Raw genomic sequence first — 24,030 nt, 5'->3', positions numbered from 1 at the left:
GAGGGGGAAACCAGGCGGTGGGAAAGTTAGCCCTGAGACCTTTGCATCAGTGGAGAAGGCTGGCAAGCAGCCAAGAGAGATGAAGCAACCACTGGGAGTGGAGCAGGCTCCAGTGGTAAAAAAGGGAGAAAGGTTAGCTGGGAGAAGGCCTAAGAACAGTCATAGTTACAAGAAGCCCAAGGAAACGGAAGCAAGTAGTCTGAAGGAGCAGACCTTGGTGACTGATTATAGGATCCCTGGGATGGAACCCTACTGTAGTGGGAGGGCCTGGGTTCCCCTATCAGGCACTGCAGAAGGTGGCATTGCGATGTCCTGTTCCTTTAAATATTTGGGTGCTCTGCACTTGTCCTTCCCAGTGCTGAGCCTCACTTCAGTTTTGATTTCTTGTTTGCTGCCAGAACAAGGAAGCCATCACAGCAGGCATGCGTTTAAATCAGCTCCCCCACACTCCCCCACCCCGCCATGTCTGTGTCCTCTGCTGGGGCCAAAGATAATGGACATGAAGCCAGAGAAGGAGACAAGGATTACAGAGCCCTGAGAGAAAGGTGTGAGGACAACAGGGCCCAGGGGTGGAGCTGAAGGCCTTGTTATGAGGGCATTGGGTTTATCTGTAGGACTTTGTTACCTGGGAAGGGGTGGTCTTAAATTGTGACCTGGCCAGAGGGTCAAATCACAGGAAGAGATGGACCACTGGAGGATCAGAGCGGCCATCAGCAAGGTGGGTAATGGGCTCTCAGAGAACCTCTGGACGGGGAAAAGAGCTCTTATCCTGTGGCAAAGAGCTCATTTCCAAGCAACCAGGATTCTGCTAAAGGGTCCTAAATCAAGAAGTTTTGACAAAACCATATTCTGTCAGAATCTGCAGTTCTGTCAAAATTGAAACAATTTGCAAAACTGGGTGGATTTCACCAGAGTTTTGTTTCAAAATAAAACTGGGGGGGAAAGTTCTGACCTAGCTGAAATGTTCCGTTTTGACACTCTCAGAATGAAATATTTTGATGTTTTTTGTTTTGAAATGACAGTTGATCTCTACCAAAATACAGTCAGTTAACAATGCCACTTACAAACATTTACTTTCAAATACTGTGGGAGTTTTTGCTGATTAATATTGTTCATGTATGTAACCATATTGAGAAATTATACCATATACAGTGTTGACTTGGACCCCACTGACTTCAATGGAAATAAGGGAATTTGGCTCATGATCATAAGACGATGAGCCAATTTATGAAACAGCACTTTCCAGGAGGTAGTATGTATTACCCCTTAGATTGCACATGTAGATAGGACAATCTCTTATGATCAATTAGCAGTAAACAAGGGGTATAGTCCACACTCATTCTGGGCATGAATTACCTCTGATAAAATATAAAAAAAATTGTTGAGAGGCTTTCTAGGGGTTTTCAGTGTCATAGATCTTGAGCGTTATAGCTAGGAAGGTTAGTTCAGCTGCATCAGTTTTAAATATGAATCCTTTAATCTAAGGCAGTAACCAGCAGGTGTGCCCCTAGAAGTTCTTTGCATGGTATGCACCACTGAATTACTCTCACTTGAACTTAGCATGGTGTCTACATATTCACTTTTTTAGCTTACATTTAGCAGCAAAACAGACAACTAATAAAAATAAAATGTCAGTAAGTGGCATTGCGACCCAATCATGGGGGTGCAGCACTGCTCGGGTTTGGCCCAGCAGCCCCTTCCTGAGGGGTGCAAACAGAGCTGAGTTCTGCTCTTAGAGGCACATGGCTCCCATTGAAGTTCATGAAGGTGAGTCTGAGCACAGCTGGGAGCTAAATCACTAAGAGTATGTGTGTCATTTGTGTGGGGATACTAATTGATTTTCCTAGATTATAATTGGCTGATATTCTTTTGTTGAAGAACTGAAAGTTTTTTCTATCAAAATTATGAAAACTCGAGCTCTGTGCATTTGAGTGAGGTCTTGCTACATCATTTGCTCTAACGTCCCATTCACATTCTTCACATCACATGACCTTTTCAAGAACTGTGGTTTTTTTCTAGGCTCTTGATAGTGGCAGAGAGACCCCATTTTAGAACACTACAGGCCACACATGGCTCTTTGGGCATCTGTACTTTTTATTCAAATATTTATATCATAACTGAGTTATTCTGCCTATTTGCAAATAAAATGTAACATTATAGTTTTAAGGCAGTCCATATACATTATAACTTAAAATTCAACTTTGCATAACTTTAAAGGGACATGACTCTATTTGTATATTACTATACCTTGTTAGAAGTCCTGTGCCAAGCCATGGTTGCAGAAATTTGTATAGATAGGATTTTTCCATGTGCTTTGAACTGCTTAGAATAACCTACCAAAAGAAGAAAAGATGGAGGGGAAATCTCTCGTTAGATGAAGTTAGTAAAATTGTTTACTCATTCTATTTTGCAAGAGGACATTTGCAAGGTATGGCCAAAACTATGACACACATGACTCAGTCAATAAAGCTAGTCTGAAAACTTTGACAGAACCATTTTCTGTTCAAAACTGCAGTTCCATCACAATTGAAATGCTTCAGAAAATCATGTGGATTTCATTGAAATATTATTCTGGAGGGGAAAATGTATTAAACAAGTTCTGACAATGTCTTGTTTTGACATTTTGGAGAGTAATATTTCAGTTTTTCATTTTGAAATGATTATTATAGTACAAAATTTAAAAAATTGGACGTGAACATATATTGTAATATCAGTTAAAAGGTCAGAGGAATGAAATGTTAGTCCCGTTTTTTGGCTGGATTGTCATTAATGTAACTGCAAAATTGCAAGAGTGGCTTCTAGTGCAGGCAGGGGAGTAGCTCAGGGTGCAGTCAGGGGGGTAGCTAGGGGTTGTGTGCGAGGAGGGCTCCCCTACAGTCTCTGTTCCCTGAGAGCAAAGCGGGCTGGGAGCAAAGGAGCTTCAACCCCTGCACCACCACCAGCAGGCAATGAGGGAACACCGCAGCTGCCTGCTTCATGGCACCAGCCAGAGCAGCAGCTGTCCCCTATTGCCCAGCTCCGGCTTCCCGCCTCCGACCTGGCCAGGCGACAAGGACAGAAGGAGGTGTGTGGCGGGGGTGAAGCTGCCCCAGGACTGCCCTGCTCTTGCAGTGTAGTTTCGGGGGGGGGGAGAGAGGGAGGGGCAACACCCCTTTGCCTCCCAACTCTACCCAGAGGCTCAGGGCTTCTGCCCCATGGGGAGCACCAGGGCATGGAGCTCTGGGATTCAGCCCCGCTGCTCCTGGCTTCAGCCCCGTAGGGGGCACTGGGGATCAAGGCTTCAACCCCTCAGGTCCTGGCTTCAGACCTGCGGGATGTGCTGAGGCTCTGACTCTGGGTTTTAGCCATGGGGCAGCACAGCCCTCTTGAAAGGGTTCACAGACCCCCTGTTGAGAACCGCTGAGATAGACTGTCCAATATCAAGTCCTGTAGAGAGATTTCTTTGTATTCTTTGCACTTTATTAAATAAATGCTATAACATTTATCTCACCCATATATCACTTGCTAATAAGAAAAACTGTACCATGAAGATGATAGCACTACACTAATGTCTGAAAACTAGTGGATCCTTAACACAGTATCTGCATTCAGAACCTGTTATGTTGATCATGCAAAGTGAAGTTCAAGGTTTTCCACAGTCCAAAACTTGGATAAACATTTCCTCTCACTTAGTCGAGAATCACAGAAGTATTTTCAATCAATGTAAAGGCACAGAACAAGAATTTCTGCATTTATCTCCGAGCAGACTACAAACCATTCAGGGCTAGACTGCACTATTTGCACGCTGCCATAGTAAAGGGGATTGGTACTCACACCCCTGCAGTGAGAACACCAAGGGTATTGTGTCACAGTTGGACTGACAGGGAGTGATTTGTGTCATCCCTTTAGCTCATGCAACATACTCCTGGGAGGAGCATCTGGCATGCAGTCCCTGTGCTCCCCTACGTGCCTATGTAACACCGACAGACCCCGCTCGGCGGCAGGTGGGATCAAATCTGAGACCTTTGGAGCTTACTGTATGAGCTTCTACTGCATGAGCTAAAAGCCATACAACTCTTAGCTAAGGCTGTAGAGCAGACTCATTTTAGCTCTCTCTTTAAGTGGTCTTGGTGCCACTACATGGGATGGAGCACCACACCCAGAAGGTGTGTGGGTTACATACTTCCCCTAGCTGAGGAAGCGCATCCCAAATGTCAGATACTTCCCAGTTGAAATCCTGGACAAGCCCCCACTTGTAACACTGACAGACCCCAGTAATAAATCTCTCTCTTTAAGTGATCTCGGTGCCACTAGATGGGAGGTTTGTGGGTTACACCCACGAGGTGTGTGGGTTACACTTAGAGTTATAATGCCCCTGTGTAAAAGGGAGCAGGGAGACCAGCATGAAGCCTAGGCTCTAGGGCCATCAAGAAGTTTTGAAGACTGGTGTCAGTAGTGAATGGCCAGCTATTTTCAATCTTTTCTGTAAATTCTGGAGATAAAGCAACTTAAAATTTCAAATTAGGGAATAACTATAATGATTAATTAAATCCCTGGATGTGCCCATATTTGCTCACTCAAGTGAAGAGAAAACAGGGTTTAATTTAAAAAAAAATGAAACAAGATTATATCAGTATTGCAATTTACATTTTAGGGGTCCTGTTGTCCACTGATGTGTACGTAAGCTTCAGTTGTCATCAGCGGCACATACAGTGCACATAGAAATAAAGGGGAAAGAGAGACCCATTCATGGCAAAAACTTCAAATAAAGTTGAAAAAATAATCAGTCATTTCTTAAATTTTTATACTGAAATTTTCCTTGGCAATTTGCTCTTTATATTGAAACTTTATTAGCACTGGTTCACAAATTGTTGCCCTTGAACCTTGAAATTACATCAGTTCAAATATTTTGACGTTCCTGATTTATAAATTACACTGAGGGAATGTAAAATTTCTGACATGTTTTGTGCTACAATTGCATGACTTATACAAACAGATTTATTAAAAATGAGATCAGAATACTCACCTCAACAGTATCTGGATGATATAAAAACAGAAAAGGCAATGGTCCAAACCAAAGTTTTAACAGTGGTTGATTCCTGAAATCATTATAGTATTGCATCATTTGTTTAAAGAAATCTGGAAAAGAAAATCTGTTTGAATGGGCCCAAACCAGGACTTCTGTGATTAACTGATTATAAATTCACTGTAGCATTATATTTGTTACTGTAACAAAGCTGGTTTGTTTTGCACTTATTTATTATTTTGATTACCGTAGCACTTAGGGATCCAAACAGAAATCATGGCCTTAATCTGAAAAGCACTCTACAGACACAAAGAAAGAGCCACCCTCCTCCCCTGCTTGCAATCTACTAGGGTGCCCAGATGTCCCGATTTTATAGGGACAGTCCCAATTTTTGGATCTTTTTCTTATATAGGCTCCTATTACCCCCCCACACACACACACCCACACCCTGTTCCAATTTTTCACTGTCTGGTCACCCTAATCTAAACAGAAAGGATGTATCCTTTTCAGGATCCAGAAAGATAATGGAGCAAATATTTAAGCAATCAGTTTGCAGACACCTAAAAGATAAGAAGGTTATAAGTAACAGTCAGCATGGATTTGTCAAGAACAAATCATGTCAAACCAACTTAACTGCTTTCTTTCAGAGTAACGAGTCTTGTGGATGGGGGGAAGTTATAAGGTGGGTGCTTAACTGGTTAGAAAACTGTTCCTAGAGAGTAGTTATCAGTGGTTCATAGTCAAGCTGGAACAGCATATCAAGTGAGGTCCTGCAAGGATAGTTCTGGGTCCAGTTCTGTTCCATATCTTTATCAATGATTTAGATAACCGCATAGAGAGTACACTTACAAAGTTTGTGGATGATAGCAAGCTGGGAGGGGTTGCAAGTGCTTTGGAGGATAGGATTCAAATTCAAAATAATCTTGACAAACTGGAGAAATGGTCTGAAGTAAATAGGATGAAATTCAGTAAGGACAAATGCAGAGTACTCGATTCAGGAAGGAAGAATCAGTTGAACACATACAAAATGGGAAATGACTGCCTAGGAAAGAGTACTGCAGAAAGGGATCTAGGGGTCATAGTAGATCACAAGCTAAATGTGAGTCAACACTGTAAAGAAAAAAATCATTCTGGGCTGCACTAGCAAAAGTGCTATAAGCAAGACAAAAAGTAATTATTCTGCTCTACTCCACACTGATTAGGCCTTAACTGGAGTATCGTGTCCAGTTCTGGGCACCACATTTCAGGAAAGATGTGGACAAATTGGAGCTAATAGACCCCATCCTGAGGAACTCTGCCCAGAGACGTAAACAAATAAGTGATCAGAAATGGGCACCATGGTCACAATCACAAAGAATGTTCCCATTCCAACCTCCTCCTCCTCCTCAACTGATAAATAGCCATTTTGGTCGGGGCTAGGAGGAGACCCCAAGACTTTGTGGGGGCCACAAATAGGATGTGAATAAATTTTTAAAAAGAGTGGAATAGTCCAGCCAAAACCTCAACAAGAGAAGGAGGCAGAAAAGGGGCTTCAACCTGCAGATATGCACGCACCATGGTCTCCCTCTGCCACCCCAGTAGAGGACTGTCACTGTGAGGCGAGCAAACATTGATTTATTAGAAGGCGGGTTGTCCAGCACCAGTTTGTCATGGCAGGCATGCATTGTTTTATTTGAGGAGTGGGGACCAGCATTAATAGATTGGGCATGGGGCCTTATATTAACAGATTGCCGTGCTGTGTACAGTGGTGGCAGCATTAGCTGGAGGCTCAGAGTTCAGCCAACAGTAGACCAGTGTCTTCAGACCCAAGAAGTGAGATATACTGAATCATCATGAGAGCCAGCAAGGGTGGGTTTGCAGCTCAGTGTACCACTATACTGTAGCTTGCAGAGTAGGTATAGTCCTTGAGCTAGTAGGTGGTGGGTGTTTTCAAGCCCAACCCTGATCTATAAAATATACTGGGTGGTGCACAGTCAAATAAAATCAGAAACAATATATTTTCATATTATCATAATTTAAACAAATAGTTGCCAAGACTAAATTACAACTTTGGATTGCACAGGATCAGACAGGGATGTTACTGGGTGTAGCTAGGGAATTGAGGTCCTATGACTCCTGTTAAAGAGGGTGTATGCTCCCTGACAGTGCAATGGCTGTACAAAAAAGCCCTCTGTGCAAAGTATCAGTTTCAGGGTAATTGCATCTGTATCGCCCCCTTTGTGGTAAATTTCAAGCTCGCCCAGTCAGGTCTCAGGACCTTCGCTGTCACCTCTCTCTGGGTAGGGACCCGTGGCCCACTCCATTCTGACCAGGGGCTTTAAGGTTGCACAGCTCCCTGCCTCACACTGTGATGTTCAAAGAAATCCAGTCTGCCTAACAGCCAGTGCCTTTTTCTCCAAGGGCTATGAACAATGTATTCCCAGCAGGTACAAGTTATCATACAGCTCTTTCGAAGCAAGCACTTTTATTCCTAAGGAAAAAGCATTATAGAGAAAACAAAAAAAAATAAAGTTCCTATATGCATGCCAGAAGCTTGCCAGTGGTCATGCATTAGTCTTATGGGGCCCTAGTAGGCCAGAGTCTTTCCAACCCTTCTGCAAGGGTTGGTGGCCCTCCTTGGAAAGAAGGTGCAGTCTGTTTGCTGTATCAGAAAAAAGGTCCTTTGTCAGTTCAAGTTCATCCTTTTATACCAAAAGACTTTTCTTTGTACCCTAATCTCTGGAAAACCCAACTGCAAACCAGTATATGAAAACCACTCCAGAGGGTGGCACCTCTTTAGAGTTGTTTAGTCTCAGTGTTTCACCTTAATCACCTCCTTCTGATCTAGTTTCTGAAGGAGCAATGGTAAACCTCCCTTGTAGAGTAGAATACAATCATACATACGATTCCTGGCCCACAGTGATACATAAACTTAATACAATTCATCCTCCCAAATATACTACATGTGGTTACATTATCTGTCATAAAGAAAAGGAGGACTTGTGGCATTCGATGAAGTGAGCTGTAGCTCATGAAAGCTTATGCTCAAATAAATTGGTTAGTCTCTAACGTGCCACAAGTACTCCTTTTCTTTTTGCGGATACAGACTAACACAGCTGCTACTCTGAAACCTGTCATTATCTGTCATGTCTCCCCTAGAAATAAATGGGTGTCCCTAGGGTTTCCAACCGACATCCTAAGGGCACTCATGGAGAATTTTCTTCCATTACCTTTCATAATTTCACATTTTAACTATTCGTATAATAAATATTCTAACAATCGAGCACACATCATTCAAAATTTCATATAGAGTCGTTTGACAAATGTCCTGTGTAATATCTCTCTTTCGGCCTGTAGAGGGTTGTCAATCACCTTCTCTTACCCTTGTCATTCCAATATTTTTGGGTGTGAGTTTGATACCCTGGTGCTCCCACACCCATCTCCCATCTGGCTCCTAGGGAATGTGTGTGGTGCCCTTTTGGCTGCCCTGAAGATGGGTGAAGTTTCCTCATCCCCCTTTGGTATATTCCATGAAGCATGTTTTTGGACAAAATGGAGAAAGAAGGCAGGGCTGGCTCCCTGGAAAGCAAATCTTAACCATTATTTTAACAGTGGAAGGTGGCAGGGGAGGGCAAAGGAAATTCTTCAAACCTCCCCCATAGCCAAATTCTTTTCTCTGAGCCTCAGAGACTGAAGCATGAGGACCTAAAATTTGACCTAATTTCAGCAAGGGGAATGAGTATTGATTCCCATACACTGAGTCAAGGTGAGCATCAGTTCTTCCCCAACCAGATTCTAGGTCCTTTACATTTTCACAGAAAACCAGGTAGCTTCCTACCTTACACTGTTGATAGCCCTTGGAGAGAAAGCAAAGCACAGGCACTAGCCTTTATGCACATTGGCTTGCTGAAGATATCAGTGTAAGGAAGGGAGCTCTATAGCCTTAAAACCTCCAGTCAGAAGGAAATGGGATAAGGGACCCTGCCCAGACACAGGTGATGGCTGCAGACCTGAGACCTAACTGGGAACTCCTGAAGTGGACCAGACCATAGTGGGTGACCGAGTAGGGAGGGAGGGAAGTACAGGTGCAGTTACCCTCAAACTGACACAGAGTAGTTGTGATAATCAGGGTAAGTAACTGAATCAACCGGCTGCATGGAATGTCATTGTGTATAAACAGACTGTCATGTCAAGTAAGCTCTTTTATGAAAGCTTGTAACATTCTGAATTTGGTGGTCATTATGAATAGCGCTCTGTGACTTCTTGTGACCTCTGTGACTTCCGCAGCAGCCAGTGTGGCTGTCCCCAGGGCTCAGGCAGCCCTGGGGACAGCCACACCGGACGCTGCTGGAGCAGTCCCAGCCCTGGGGCCGTACGCACCAGCCATTGCTTTGGCGGCCCTGGGCAGCTGGCCCTGGAGACCACCTGAGCAGCAGTCCCAAGGGCAGTGGGAGCTGCCACAGCTTGGTGGCTCCTGGAAGTGGTCCCGGGTGGGCCAGAGCAGTCACTGGCCCCCGAGGCTCCCTCCCCCCAGCATCTGGGGCCAGGGGCTCACACACTCCTTCCATAGCTGGTGCTGTGGGCACCCCCCCCTCCATGGAACCCTTCGTCCCATAGGATTAAATCAGGAGTATTTATGGTGTAACTCATGGACAGGTCACAGGCTGTGATTTTTTGTTTCTTGCCCATGACCTATCCATGACTTTTACTAAAAATACCTATGATTAAATCGTAGCCTTAATGATAAGATATGTATACAGATTGTGGTTATGAATTTGTGGATTTGTATAGCTATAAAATGTGTTCATAATTTGTGCTACAACATTCAGCTCCACCTCACAACAGGGAGGTGATCAGCCAGGCAAAAAGGGGCTGCCTTCCCCACAAGATGAGACTGGCTCCAAACACTTCGCATCCTACAAGTCAGGAAGAGACATCGGATGGGCCATTAAAATGAATGGGGACACACTGAAACAACTTGAAACTGAAAAGAAGTCTTGAGAAATTAAGAAAGGAGGGAATTTCCCGCACCATGAATCACCATAGTCTGAGAAAAAGAAGAAGAAAAAACCCCTGAAAACCCTATTAAAAGGAAAGGGGTTTGAAGGGAAGGCTATTCAGAAACTAGGCAGCATCAAAGTAGGATGCTGTCCATGAAACACTGGATCCCATCTACAACAGAAGCATGCTGGGCAAGTGTTTAGAAACAGTACGTAACTTGTACTAGAAAAGGTAATTTGTCTAATATAGAAGTGTAAAGGCTGAAGTTGAAGCTTTATGTTTATTTTCTGTGTAACTTGTATGCATTTGCTCTGCCTTACTATGTCATCTTTGAATCTGTGATTTTGCTATTAAATAAAGCTTTTGTTATTTTTTGCCGCAAGCAGGTCTCTGCTGTGCAAACTATATAGAATGCGTGTCCAAAGTGATCTGATCACTGGGGGAAGGTTTCACTCCTTCGGAGTTGACAAACCAGAGAGGAAAAGACCAAGTGTCTGGTAGTCAAGACTGGAAGGGGCTGTTGAGGTCACCCTACAAGGAGTAACTAGGCTGGCAGAAGCCAGAGTGAAATCTTTATGGCCGTAGGCTGGCTACTGGTGTCAGGGCTCTGAGCCATAATAGCATAGCATTAAGGCACCCACAGTTACAACGCAGGCAGTGATAGAACCCCTTATGGTCTGAGTGATCCCCAAAACCTTACAGTACTCCTGTGAAAACTTTTGAAAAGTCTTTCAAAAACAATTTGCATTGTGGAAACTTCTCGCACTCTGGTTCAGATCCTACTCCCATTCAAGTCAGCAAGAAAGACTGCCTTCTTATGGGAGTAGTTTGGGGCCCACAGAACTTGGAGTTATATTAATCCTGGTTCTGGCAATGCACATGTGTGTCCATTTGGAGAGTCACTATCCTAAGTGTGTGCAAGTATCTGGCCTACAGTATTGTCTTCCACATCACGACCACCACCCACCTGCATCGAAGTTAAAGAAATTAAATTACCCTTAAAAAAGAAAGAAATTAAATAATTATTTTCTTGATTCCACTAGAGGTTACAAAGTGAGTATTACTTATCTGAAAGATCACTTTTGTTAAACAATTAGAGCTACAGAACACTGCACAAACAAAAATGCATATTTGCACAGCTAAAAAATTCACAGACATCACAAGCATATTGATATTTTCACAATCTCATTGTGCAGAGAGTGGCACAGTACCTTCAGGTCCCTACAAAATATTACATAATAATAATTGTGGGTGTATGAAAAAAAGCTCATGGGAGAAAAGGAACTAGCACCAGGCCTGATTAGTCTTGAAAACCCCACAAGTGTAATGAATGGTCTCATGATACTGCACGTCTGCCTGTACAAGTTTTGAGGTAAACCCTGCATACAGTTCCAGAGTTAACATAAGAACGGCCATACTGGGTCAGACCAAAGGTCCATCTAGCCCAGTATCCTGTCTTCTGACAGTGCCCAATGCCAGGTGCCCCAGAGGGAATGAACAGAACAGGTAATCCTCAAGCGATCCATCCCGTCACCCATTCCCAGCTTCTGTTTGTTTGCAAACAACTCTTATGCCTATGAGGGAAGCAACTAAATTTGTAATTATCCAACAATTTAGTATGACTCCTTTGTTTTTGCAAGAGATTCAAAGACATGTATCTAGGCAGTTGTTTTTAAGCATATAAACCGAGAAAGTAGATGTTTCAGGTCTCTCTCATTTTAATTGTTTTACTGACCTGACTGTCCATTTGACAAACCATCTCTGCTGTATATCTTAATTTGTACTGGTGATATGGGCCATTATATATATTTAAACCTTAAATGTGTGGAAAGGTCGCCTCTGAAAAAAGTTAACTTCTTGAACACCCAAAACAAAAAATAACAAATAAATTAGGGAAAACTTGACAAAGATCAAAATAAAACATTTGTCCACAGTTAAGAGCTTATTTACATATTCTAATAATAAGCTCCTTAGAAATAGGGATAAACAGGAGCAACACGCTGAACCATAAAGAGGTGTCAGAGGTTTCTGGGGGAGGCTTGGTTGGTAGAAGTAGAGTCTCGGTAATGCGGCCTGTCTGTTTTGCCTGGATCTAGAAATGCAGCAGGATGCTGAGTAATGAACTGTTTTGTTTTTGTCTGCAGCTTGGAAAAAATCCTTTAACCTAAGACCAGCTCGCTCCTACTCTGTTATTCTACAACACCAACACCACCACCACTTAGTGATGGGACCAGTCCAGCTCCACGGCTGCAAATCAGCTCCTATTTCTACAGCCCCTGGAAATCGCCAGCCACTTCCCGAGCACTTTACTAATGTCTACACCGCTGTACGCCCTGTTGCCGGGGCTGATCCCCAGGGCATTGCGGTCACCCGGGAGAGAGGGTGCCGCAGGCAGCAGCTCCAGGAGGGAAGAGGGGTTTGCAGGCACCCCCCGCTACGTGTCTGGGCGGCCGTTACCTTCCCCTTTGCGCTCGAAGAGCAGAGCATTTCCCAGCAGCGGGTAACAGGGGCTGAGCCCCGGAATCGGCTTCAGCGCCTTCCACTTCCCCAGGTAACCCGGCAGCAGGCGGCACGTGAAGGCTGCCAGCAGCGTGAAGAGCAGAGTGGCGGCTCCAGCCCCCCAGTAGAGCAGCCGGTCCCCCTCCTGGGGCAGCTGCAGAGCCCCCATCGCTGCCCCGACCCGGCCGCTGGGCGCGCACTGAGCCACAGTCCTGGGGTGCTGCACCGGGAGTAGAACCCGGAGGCGGGCTCCAGCCGAGGGAAGTGGAGCCCAGGGGCGTGGCCCGCTGCAGTGGGGGGAGAGGCCCAGGAACAAAGGAGTGGGAGGGCAGGAGGGATCCCCAGAGGCTGCCTGAGGAGGGGGCAGAGCAGCGAAGGCATAGGTGTTGGAACTAGAGGTGCTGGGGGAGCTGCCGCACCCCCTGGCTTAAAGTGGTTTCCATCACATACAGAGTTTACAGTTTGGTTCAATGGCTCTCAGCACCCCCACTTTACAATTTGCTCCAGGTGCCACACATACCCTTGCCCAACATCGGACTGCCCCCCACTTCCCTGATTTCCTATGGCCAGAGCCCCCTCAGACCTGCTACGCCCAGTGCCCCCTCCGCAGACCCTGCCACAAATGCACAGCGCCCTGCACACCACCAGTCCTACCCAGCACCCCCTTGCCCACAGCCCCACCACAACTGCCCAGCGCCCCACACAGAGCCCCCACTCCCCAGTGCTCCAACACACAGATCTTCCCCGCTCCCTCACCGCCCAGCACCCCACCCCATGTCTCCCAGAGACCCACTCCCCCATGCCCTGCCTCCTGGCCACACGCATCAGCCCTGATGGGAGGCAACTGTGTCTGGCAGGATGAGCTGCCAGTGCAGCCAGGGCTGGTTCCGGGGTGAACAATCACTCCGGTCCCCCGAGAGTGGCATGTTCTGCCAGACCAGGGCCTGCCCCAGCCAGCCTCCTTCAGGAGCCACTTGCCTGGAAGGGCCCAGCCATGTCCCCCACACTGCCCCCCATCAACTGGCTGAGACTGGCCAGTTTTCTGCACTAGTCCCAGGTGGCTCAGCTCAGGTGGTGGGAAGCAGAGACTGCACAGACCCAGAGGTGCACTGGGGCCTGGCCAGGGGGCAGAGAGAATCATAGAAGACTTAAAAGTTGGAAGAGACCTCAGGAGGTCATCTAGTCCAACCCCCTGCTCAAAGCAGGACCAACCCCAACTAAATCATCCCAGCCAGGGCTTTGTCAAGCTTGACCTTAAAAACCTCTTAGGATGGAGATTCCACCATCTCCCTAGGTAACCCATTCCAGTGCTTCACCACCCTCCTAGTGAAATAGTTTTTTCTAATATCCAACCAAGACCTCCTCCCCTGCAACTTGAGACCATTGCTCCTTGTTCTGTCATCTGCCACCACTGAGAACAGTCAAGCTCCATCCTCTTTGGACCCCCCTTCAGGTAGTTAAAGGCTGATATCAAATCCCCTCTCACTCTTCTCTTCTGCAGACTAAATAAGACCAGTTCCCTCAGCCTCTCATCATGTGCCCCAGTCTGCTGATCATTTTCATTGCCCTCCACTGGACTCTCCAATTTGTCCACATCCTTTCTGTAGTGGGGGGCCCAAAACTGGACACAGGCCTCATCAGTGACGAATAGAGGGTAATAATCACTTCCCTCAATCTGCTGGCAATGCCCCAACTAATGCAGCCCAATATGCCATTAGCCTTCTTGGCAACAAGGTCACACTTCTGACCTACATCCAGCTTCTCATCCACTGTAATCCCCAGGTCGTTTTCTGCAGAACTGCTGCTTAGCTAGTCTGTCCCCAGCCTGGAGCAGTGCATGGGATTCTTCCATTCTAAGTGCAGGGCTCTTAAGTGCAGGACTCTTAAGTGAACTTAAGAGTACACTTAAGAGTGCACTGGGATTCTTCCGTTCTAAGTGCAGGACTCTTAAGTGCAGGACTCTTGTCCTTGCTGAACCTCATCAGATTTCTTTTGGCCCAATCCTCCAATTTGTCTAGGTCACTCTGAACCCTAGCCCTACCCTCCAGCATATATACCTCTCCCCCAAGCTTAATGTCATCTGCAAACTTGCTGAGGGTGCAATCCATCCCATCATCCAGTGATCACTACCCATTGAACCCGAAAATAGAGCCAGCTTTCTATCCACCAGACCCAGGTGCGGCCCGGGGTGGCACAGACATCTGGCCCATGGCATCTGACTTGCAGGACTCGGGATAGGGCAGGGGCAATGGATTCTTCCTAAATGTGCGGGGGCCATAAGGTCCCACCCCCTCCATGGCCCCATCCCTGCCCCATAGTCCTCTTCCTCCTGAGGTCCCACCCAAGCCAGAAGCTGGAGCCAGGCCGGGGAGCCCAGGCTCCTCCACCTGACTGTGCTCCCCAGCCTGGCTCCATCTACACAAGAGCAGCCCCCGGCCCATGTCCCTGGCCCCCCCAACCCAGGGCAGGTGGAGGTCTGTGGCTCTCCACACAGCTCTTACCCCAACCCGGCTCCGGCTTCTGGCCTGGCCTGGGGGTGTTGCCTTGGTGACCAAAGAGGAGAGGCAGAAGACCAGGACTGTGGCAAAAAGTGGGAGGGCCATTGCCCCTTGGCCCCCCTGTTCGGTGCCCCTGTTCTGGGACCCTCTCACCTCACAGAGTCCTAGAGCCCAAGCCTGGGAATTAAACAGCCCCTTAGCCTGTCAGATGGCACAGGCCAGCACTGGGTTCTTAATTTCAGTATAGGCATACCCTTAGGTGCCTGAATCTAACATCTAGGCACCACTGGCATTCATGAAAGGCTGCTGCTTGACCCTTTAGGTGCCCAAAGTCCCTACGTGCCTAAGTTTCTGCTGGTAAAGTCCCCTACATTTCTGTCAGTGGGCATGCGCAAATCTAAGTCCTGACACTATCAAGCTGCTCTTTACATCTAAGCCCTAGTGGGATTCACATACTGATTTCCTCAGCTGGGCCTGATCCAGTAAGCGTGCTCTTTGCACACTCAACCACACAAAAAGGAGCAGAGGAGTATGCTACTTCCCTTACAGTCAGTGCCCTGTCTAAATTTCCTGGCAGGCATGGAAATTATGAAAATGCCCCAAACTGTGATCTTTTCTTTGTTTTTCCCCTCCTTCCTTAAGAAAAATGGCTACAAAGTCTTTAATACAATAATTATTTTAGCTAGTCAGTTTTAAAGGATGGAAAGAATTTTACAAGTAACTAGTCAAAATTGACTGAGGTTGCTTCTAAATTTCTTTCCTTCCTAGAAATTCAGTAGCATTACTTTAAAATCCATGGAAAATCTGTGAAATTCAATATTTTGCCATTTACACTGTCATGAATTTTCTACAAAAAAAAGTATGAAAATCATGATATATACAAGGCCCTGTTAATTCTGAATAACCGAATAGTTTGAGTACTTGGCTGGGATGTGGAAGACCCAAGTTCAAATCCCCACTCTGCCTGATTTGGGGCAGGGATTTGAAGCCAGGTCTCCTACTTCCCAGGTGAGTGCCCTAACAAGCGGGCTAACAGTTCAACAGGTCTCCTGTTGGCATAAGTAGCCTCTTCATTAAGTGCTACAGCGCAATAATTGTAGAGAAACCATGGGAAATTGCCAGGAGCAGAAGTGCCAGGCCCAGAGATGCTTGGGAGGGGCAGCCTGGAGCCAAAGAATGAGATAAGAACAAGGAATGCAGGCCAGATTTACAGAATGTGGGGGGGACTTTATCCTGGGAAGCAGTAATTCTGAAAAAGACTGAGGTCATGGTGGATAATCAAGTGAACACAAGCCCTCAGTGCGATCTGCAGCCAAAAAGGCTAATGCAATCCTTAGATGCATAAACAGAGGAATATGGAATAGGTGTGAAAAAGTTCTAGTACCTTTGTATTTGGAACTGGTACAATGGCTACTGTGCCCAGTTCTGGTGTCACTGTTCAGGAAAGATGCTAATAAACTGGAGAGGGTTCAGAGAATCAATGTACTACTTCTTAAGTGGCCATAAAGACCATAAAGTGGGCATATTATGCTCGCAGTTGCTCAAAACAGTGAACAAACATACTTTTAGAATGCAGTAGTAACAGAGATCCAATGTCGCAAGCCCTGTTAAGAGAGAATGACAATAATGAAACCTGGAGGTGGTCATGACACCGTGTGTAGCTATTGCAAGGTCCTAGTCTGCACCCACTCTGCCACTGAAAGTACAGAGATAAAGGGATGCCAGGATTCTTAACCCGACTCCATTTGAGTACCTTCAGTAAGCATGACAATAAGGGAAGACTTTGCCTGATTATTCTGAGAAGGCTATAACAGTATAACATGTCGTGCTGACACAGAGCTAATAAGATTCACTCAGTATTTCCCGAGTCCAGACAGTGAATTTGCAGGCTCTGTAGGTAAGAGATGTGTAATTATATACCACTGGCATCTTTGCGCTATTTCTGATGACATTTTTAAGCAACGGTAAGCAACAGGCACTTCTGTAATATGCAGTCAGAACCACACTGCAAAGTTATGAACACAGCGTATGAAGTGTATCTTGTGGCAGACCCATCCATGTTTTTCAGCAGCTGCTGGCCCAGAGAAGTACAGTTCCTTTTGGAAATACAACCTGGCAGTGTTTCTGAAACAGATTTTTTTTTCTTATTGAAGCAAGAACCTGAAAAGCTCAAGTCTGACTAGCTTAGTTTTTCCGTTTGGTCCCTGAATGTAAGAACAGCACATTAGTCATGACACACCCCAAAATTCCCAACCTATGAACGTTTCCACCTGACAGATGACTGTGGAGCATTGATTAAACATAGCATCGCTCTCTGACATAAGAGCAACTTAGTGGCTCCTCTATGTACAAGGCTTCCATATCAAGTATTTTTCTACAATTCGCAGCATTACCCTAATGTTAAAACCCAGTTCTGAGATCACTGTATAATAATAGTAGTTTTTATCATACTACAGCTCAGGTATGTAATTTAGTGTACATAATTTACTGCTGTCAGAAGGTTATTCAGTCATCCAAAAAGGCACAAACACACAACAAAGACTCAGCAAGGCAAAGTTCTTCACCTGGTTACTTTATCCCAGTATACCAAAGCTTTAACACACTACAGTCAAGATGTCTGCATTAAACAGCCATACAATCTGCTAATACATAGTAGTAAGTACATGGGACATATTCCAAGTCAACCAGTCATTCATGTTATAATAGGCTAACTGCACAGATCCCTGAATGTGACAGCCTGCAGCATTCTATAGGGAAAGATGGTGCACCAGACCGTCAAAGCTGTCTGCATCTACACATCAGCAGGTGTTTTCCCCCACATGAAATTGGTAACCCAGTTACACAATATCTTCCTTTTTGCATAATCTTTCCTGCTTCAGCATAATACTCCTTCTATGGGCGTACGTAGGCCCAGCATTACCCGAGGGATTATGGCTACTTGGATTCCAAACATATATTTTTCTTTTCCACCTTCTGTGAGGTGTGGTGTCAATTGCTTTTGAGTAAAATAGACAGCCAAGATTTCTGCGACTAGGTACCTCTAAAAAGGATGCCGACACTATAGATTATCTGTATTCAAAACTGCATCTGTTTTTGTCTCGTTACTATTGCACACTCCTTACCATTGGACAAAGCAAGTTAGTGAGCTCGATAAAAGATAAGTGACAAAAAAGACATTTTAAACAACTATTGATGTTCTCATTTTTGTGGATTCCCTACACTGATTTATCCTGTAACTGGCATTAAGTGAAAAGCTGTAGTGAAAAGCTGCAGTGAAAGCTGCAGGTACTCCGCACTTAAGGCCTGATCCTGCACCATTAAAGTCAGTGAAAGATTTGCCATTGACTTCAATCTGCACAGGATTAAGCCCTTATAGAACTAGGTGCCTAACTCTAGGACACCCAGTTTGAAAAGTTTTGTCTAGGTAATTTGATCAAGGTCACAGGGGGAGGTGGTGTCAAAAATGGAATGAGGCCCTTGCACAGGGAACGTGCTTCCTCACATGATAGTGAGCTTCCTCTCAATGGATATTAACAATTAAACCTACTGAAACAGTGTATTGTAAAACAACATGTTACAAAATATGCCTGAATAATTATCAGAATTTTGGACCCTACTGAGACAACTGAAGGGCTCAAACCTGGCTACAGTTTTCCAACCTTGTTGGAACCTCTTATTATGTTAACTAAAAAATTTAAACTTTTTGCATATCAAGGTCATTCACAATCCCTTAAAATGTGTTGACACCCACTCTTGACCTTTTAGTGGCCGCCACTTGCTCCAGGAGTTCCGTATATCTGAAAATCTGATCCAAGCTCTTCTCTGCATTCCACTTCTGTAAATAAACAGCATGCAAGGTAACATTGGCCTGAAAGACTACATGGGTAATTAGCACTTAACCTTACCAGATTCAGTTTGGTGGGGGTTCCTTTCAACAATACACTTTGATGTACCATGTGTACTGCCAACAGGCAAAGAAGAGACTAGGGTGCTTAGGTGAAGCTAATGATCAAGTTAGTGACTTGGTTTCACTGCACAGCTGAGCCCAGAAGATACAAATGCTTATTGGGATCCTCATCAAAGCATACTTCTTATAGTTCTCCATAGAAGGAATTAGGTAGTGCAAACCAAATGTAAAAGCATACACACAAAGGTAAGAAGACCAGAATAGTAACTTAAAAAAAAAATCATGGGTCTTAATGCAAAAAGAATGGGGCAACGAGAGCCAGGAGAAGAGAAAGTCCTAAATATGGAGCCAAAAAAATCAGAATAAGAAGAAAAGCACCTTTCCAAAGAAACTTGCCTTGTTTGTGTTTTTTATATAAAGTGGGAAGGGATGGACTGAGACCCATGCCAAGGGGAGCAAGTTTCATTCCATAGGGCCCACTGAAGCAAAGTCATGATTGCCTCAACTTTTTGGTGCTCAGCGGGAGACACTTTAAATGGGGCTTAACTTTCAGAGACTGCTGAGCACTCTCTGAAAATCATGCCCCAAAAACCAAGGCAACCAAAATCCTGAGTTGCTTTGGAAAATCTTAGCCAATATAGAGTTTAAGGCCAGAAGGGACCACCAGATCATCTAGTCAGACCTGTTGCATATCACAGGCCACCAACACCACATGGCATCCACACACTAAACCCAACAAAGGATATTAGAGCAGAGTATTATAGCCCACAGGAGACTAGACTACAATGCATCACAGGCAGAGAAAGCAGGGACCAAGGTACACTAGTGCTCTGCACGCCTGTAGAGATAGGGAAATGATTGAGATACACCCAGATAATCCTGGCCAGTGAACCACACCCACTTACTGCAGAGGAAGGTGAAGCACCACAAAGGTCACTGTCAATTCCTTCCCAACCACACAGTTTAGGATCAGTTAGATCCTGAGCGTGAAACAGCCAGCCAAGCACCTGAGAGAGAGAATGCTTGGTGCCACCTCACAGACCTGGCCCTCCCTGTCCAGTGTCCCATCTTCAGCTCTGGCCAGAGGAAGGACATTAAAAAAACCCCAAAGAATTTGCTGGGGGGTGGAAATCGCATCCTGACCCCTGCACATGGCCAACAGAAATCCTGAAGCCTGAGCTTCTAGGAATATAAGACAAAAACTGGAAGTGAGCCTGAGCCCTGCCCCCTACCATCACAAACAACCCTGTCAGACAATTGGACTCATAAATTTGTCCAATTCTCTCTCAAAACTGATTAAGTTGTTTGCCCCCACAACTAGTACTGGGAGGCTGTTTCAGAGCCTCGTCCCTCTGAGGGTTAGAAACATTCTTCTAATTTCCAGCCTTAATTTTTTCCCGGTCAGATTACACCCCTTTGTTCTTGTGTCAACATGTCCTTTAGTTTAAATAGCTCTTTACCCTCACTAGCATTTACCCCTAATGTATTTATAGGCAGCAATCACATAGTCCTCCTGACTTAGTCTTACAATGGTGATCTCCTCTTCATTCTGTCTGTCCCCTCTCTTGTTCATGACCCTTATTTATCTGTATAATTTAAGGCTGGATTATAACTTTACAATCTGCCTGAAAAAGGGGGTCATGTATAGTTGTGCTGCTCCAGGAAAGGAACAGCTAGGGAAGCAGACTGTGCCTCTGAGCTACTCTCTGCTGTAGGGAGGTAGAAAACGATAACCGGCCTCAACTGGTACAGTGTTCATCAACAAACACCCTAGTCAGTGCACTGAGGGTGCAGAGCCAAGTCCCTGACCTTTTCACATTTCCTCCTGCTTCCCTCTCAGGCTGCAACTAGTGGAATAAGTAGCCCATGCAAGAGAACAAGATGAGGTCTTAGATCTGGTCTACACTGCGAGGTTAGGTCTTATTTAGAATTTACACTCCCTTCCACCTATGCACAGGCACGTAGAGCTAGTGACAATCTAGCCCTTAGCTCTGTAAGCTACTTGGAGGTGGAATCATGTCTTCTTACATGTTTTTAAAGCAGCTTGTACACCTCCTGTTCTATGTAATTGATTTATAAAACAATGGTTATTGCCAGCTACTCATTATACAGAATAGTACAACAGCAGCCAATGGGACGTATTTGGGATAAAATGCTACAGCGTGCTCAGTGGGCTTGATCCAAAGCCTACTGAAGTCAACAAAAGGAATGACCTATAGAATATAACGTGCACATATCTATAGCCTCCTCCTCCTTTAGATACAACTCTCTTCTACCTTGTTGAAACCATTGACCAGAGTTATTTGGGACACATGAGTCCCTGAGACATAGCATAGTTTAGAAAAGAGCTGGTCAAATAGTAAAAAAAATGGATTTGGGTATATTTTCATGAATACAAATGCCAAGTGAATATGGTTACTGTGATTTGTGGGTTGATGTTATTCATTATATGTGAATATTTTGACAACTGCTGGTATCTGAGAAAATATTTGTGTATCCCAAAAGCTACACACATTTTTATTCTAAAATTTAATTCTAGAAGTTTGATTCTCCTGTTTAAAAAAAAATCTGTCACCCTAACATAAATACCATATAATTTAACATAGCACCAGGAACAAATAGCAAACATGGAACAGTCAAAGTGAGGGGGGGCAAACAACTCCGATTCTAAAATTTAGTCTTCTGAACTATTTGCCGAATGTGTATGAATAATTAATATGTTCAAAGAAAATCAGGATGGGTTCACAAATGATTCCCTAGCCAAAAAGTGGGGCTAATTCATAATGAATGTTTTTTTAAGAACTGGTAACAAATAATTTAACCATTATTATCATTAATAATTGTAGTTCGGAGGAATGAGGGAAAGAGTTGAAGTCAGGAACTCCTGGAATACTAATCCAATCACCCTGTGCCATTGGGTGACTCACCTGACCTCTCTGATTCTCCATCTGAACAATGGGGATATTTACTTATCTACCTCAAATGAGCGGAGGAAGGTTTAACGGAGTCATTTGTTAATGTTTGTAAAGTGTTGGCTAAGTGCTGGGTTGTAGTACTAATATATGGGTATGCGCACAACCTATCTGTTGTGATGCTCCACTAATTGTGTATTGTTTCCAAATCCCCAGATACAATCACCCTCTTCTGAGATTGTGAACAACATGTAACAAGTCATAGTCACGATGCTTAATGCAGTACTGGAAGGTATTTGGATACTACAGTGATGAGGGTGACATGAGAACCTATACGGAATGGAACAGAATAGAATATAATACTAATGTATATGTGGTCCCTTGTGTTAATATTTGTCATGAATCAGATACACACTCATCTAGCCACCCCATATGTGTAAGCCTACTCCGAGCAATTACACATTCATGACATGTATAATCTATAATTAAGTAAATATTCCATGTAGGCCTGATAATCTGAAGACAGCATCCACTCTAATTTACATGTCAGGATTACTCCTTTTCTCCCACTGTGACAGCCTAACCTGCTTCATCCATGTCTTAACTTGAGTCATCCAGGACACAAAAATAGGATATGAAAAGGGATCTGTTCCACTGAGAAGACTGCTGCATTTGCACTTGTAGAGATGCAACCCAATTCATGTCTCCTATCACCTATGAGAACCCAGTGATGGGCTCTTGGTTCAATACTATTCAGTATTTTTATCAGTCATGTAGACGATGATACAAAATCTTTGCTGGTAAAGTTTGCAGGTGACACAAACATTGGTGGGGTCATAAATAACAAGGAGGCTAGGTTACCATTACAAAACAATCTGAATCACCTATTTAAATAATCACAATCGAACAAAATGTGTTTTAGTACAGCCAAATGGAAGATAATACATCTGGGAACAAGGAATGCAGGCTATACCTACAGGATGGGTATAGGATCTGAAACTGCCTGAGGGTGACCCCTGAGGAAGGCAAGGCCTATCACAAGCTTATTGATGGGCAGGTTGAGAAGAGCTTTGATGGCTGTGCTTAGGTACATACCCATGGAAAAGATATCTGATAGTGGAGAGCTTTTCACAGGCATAACATAGATCCAATTGCTAGAACTGCAGTGAAACAATTTAACCTTGAGATAGGATGCAATTCCTTAGGTCAATTCACAATCACTTAGAGTCTTTAAGGTGAGATTAGACATGTTTTTAAGAGATATGCTTTAGTCCAGCTTCTGGGAGAAATTGTATGGCCTATGTTTTTGGGTGGGTGGGCTGCATGGTCATGGTAGTCCCTTCTGGTTTTGGAATCTGTGAATTTTATGAATCCCCTGTTCATGACCTTCCTTTGTGGGCCAAGAAAAGAATAGGATTACCTGCACTGCTTCAACATGCTCATAACACTTGCAGCTCTGCATTAAGACAATGACTATAATCGGCTCTCATGTCTCAGTTGGTCACCTACAGTGGCCAGAAAAGAATCTCTTTCCCTAATGAATAGTTGGCCAGATGTATTTTGGGGGTTTTTCTGCCTTCCTCTGAAACATCAAGAATTGGCCACAGCTGGAAACAGAACATAGGACAGGGTGGACCAGTGATCTGAGATGATACAGAGAAAATCCTTTTTCTCAGCTGCCTGGCTGGTGTGTGTTTCTCACAGGCTCAGGGTTAAACTGATTGCCACATTTCAGGTCAGGAATGAATTTTCCTTAGGTCAGATAGGCAGGGACTTTGGTGGGGTTTTGGCTTCCTCAGTAGCATAGGAGTATGGATCGCCTGCTAAGATTATCTGGGCATATCTCACCTAAATGATTCCTTGCTGTTGCAGGAGACTCACACCCACTGGTGGCAAGTAGGGGCTAGGAACCAGCTCCTCAAAGATATTTAGCTGCCTAACTCTCAAAGAAATCAGATAGAATTAGGCACCTCAATACTTTTGAGGATGTGGGCCTAGGTTCAAAGTGGGGATTTAGATTCGGTGTTACAATGCCTGAGATTAAGGTGCCCTGCCACCTAATGCCTGGGGAGAGTTAAGTGGCTAAGAAGTGGATTCATAAAAGCCAACAAGCTGACCAGGAAGCCAAATAAGCTAGCCAGTGGGAAATGCCTAAGCCCCCAGCCCTTAAAGGGATATTGAGCCTGAAAGATAGTGAGAATGACTCAGTAGCCCAGCAGCTAGAGCACT

General features: G+C 44.6%; 1 protein-coding gene across 2 annotated transcripts in view; it reads right to left on the bottom strand.

Annotated features, from left to right (window-relative positions):
- LOC311519236 (cytochrome P450 4V2-like) overlaps window positions 1-12,720 on the bottom strand; it is a 36,633-nt gene extending 23,913 nt beyond the window's left edge. For both annotated transcript variants that reach the window (XM_084625550.1, XM_084625551.1), the window contains exons 1-3: window positions 12,443-12,720; window positions 5,006-5,118; window positions 2,248-2,333 (exon numbers count right to left, since the gene is read on the bottom strand). In XM_084625550.1, coding sequence (XP_084481676.1) covers window positions 2,248-2,333; window positions 5,006-5,118; window positions 12,443-12,653 — 410 coding nt within the window. In that variant the 5' untranslated portion in view covers window positions 12,654-12,720. The remainder of the gene's footprint in view (window positions 1-2,247; window positions 2,334-5,005; window positions 5,119-12,442) is intronic.
- Window positions 12,721-24,030: the final 11,310 nt, after the last annotated feature.

This window comes from Lepidochelys olivacea (genome assembly GCF_965140295.1).
Source record: "Lepidochelys olivacea isolate rLepOli2 genome assembly, chromosome: 4".
Lineage (NCBI taxonomy): Eukaryota > Metazoa > Chordata > Testudines > Cheloniidae > Lepidochelys > Lepidochelys olivacea.
The sequence above is the reverse complement of the archived record's forward strand: the minus strand, read 5'-3'. Positions and strand labels throughout refer to the sequence as shown.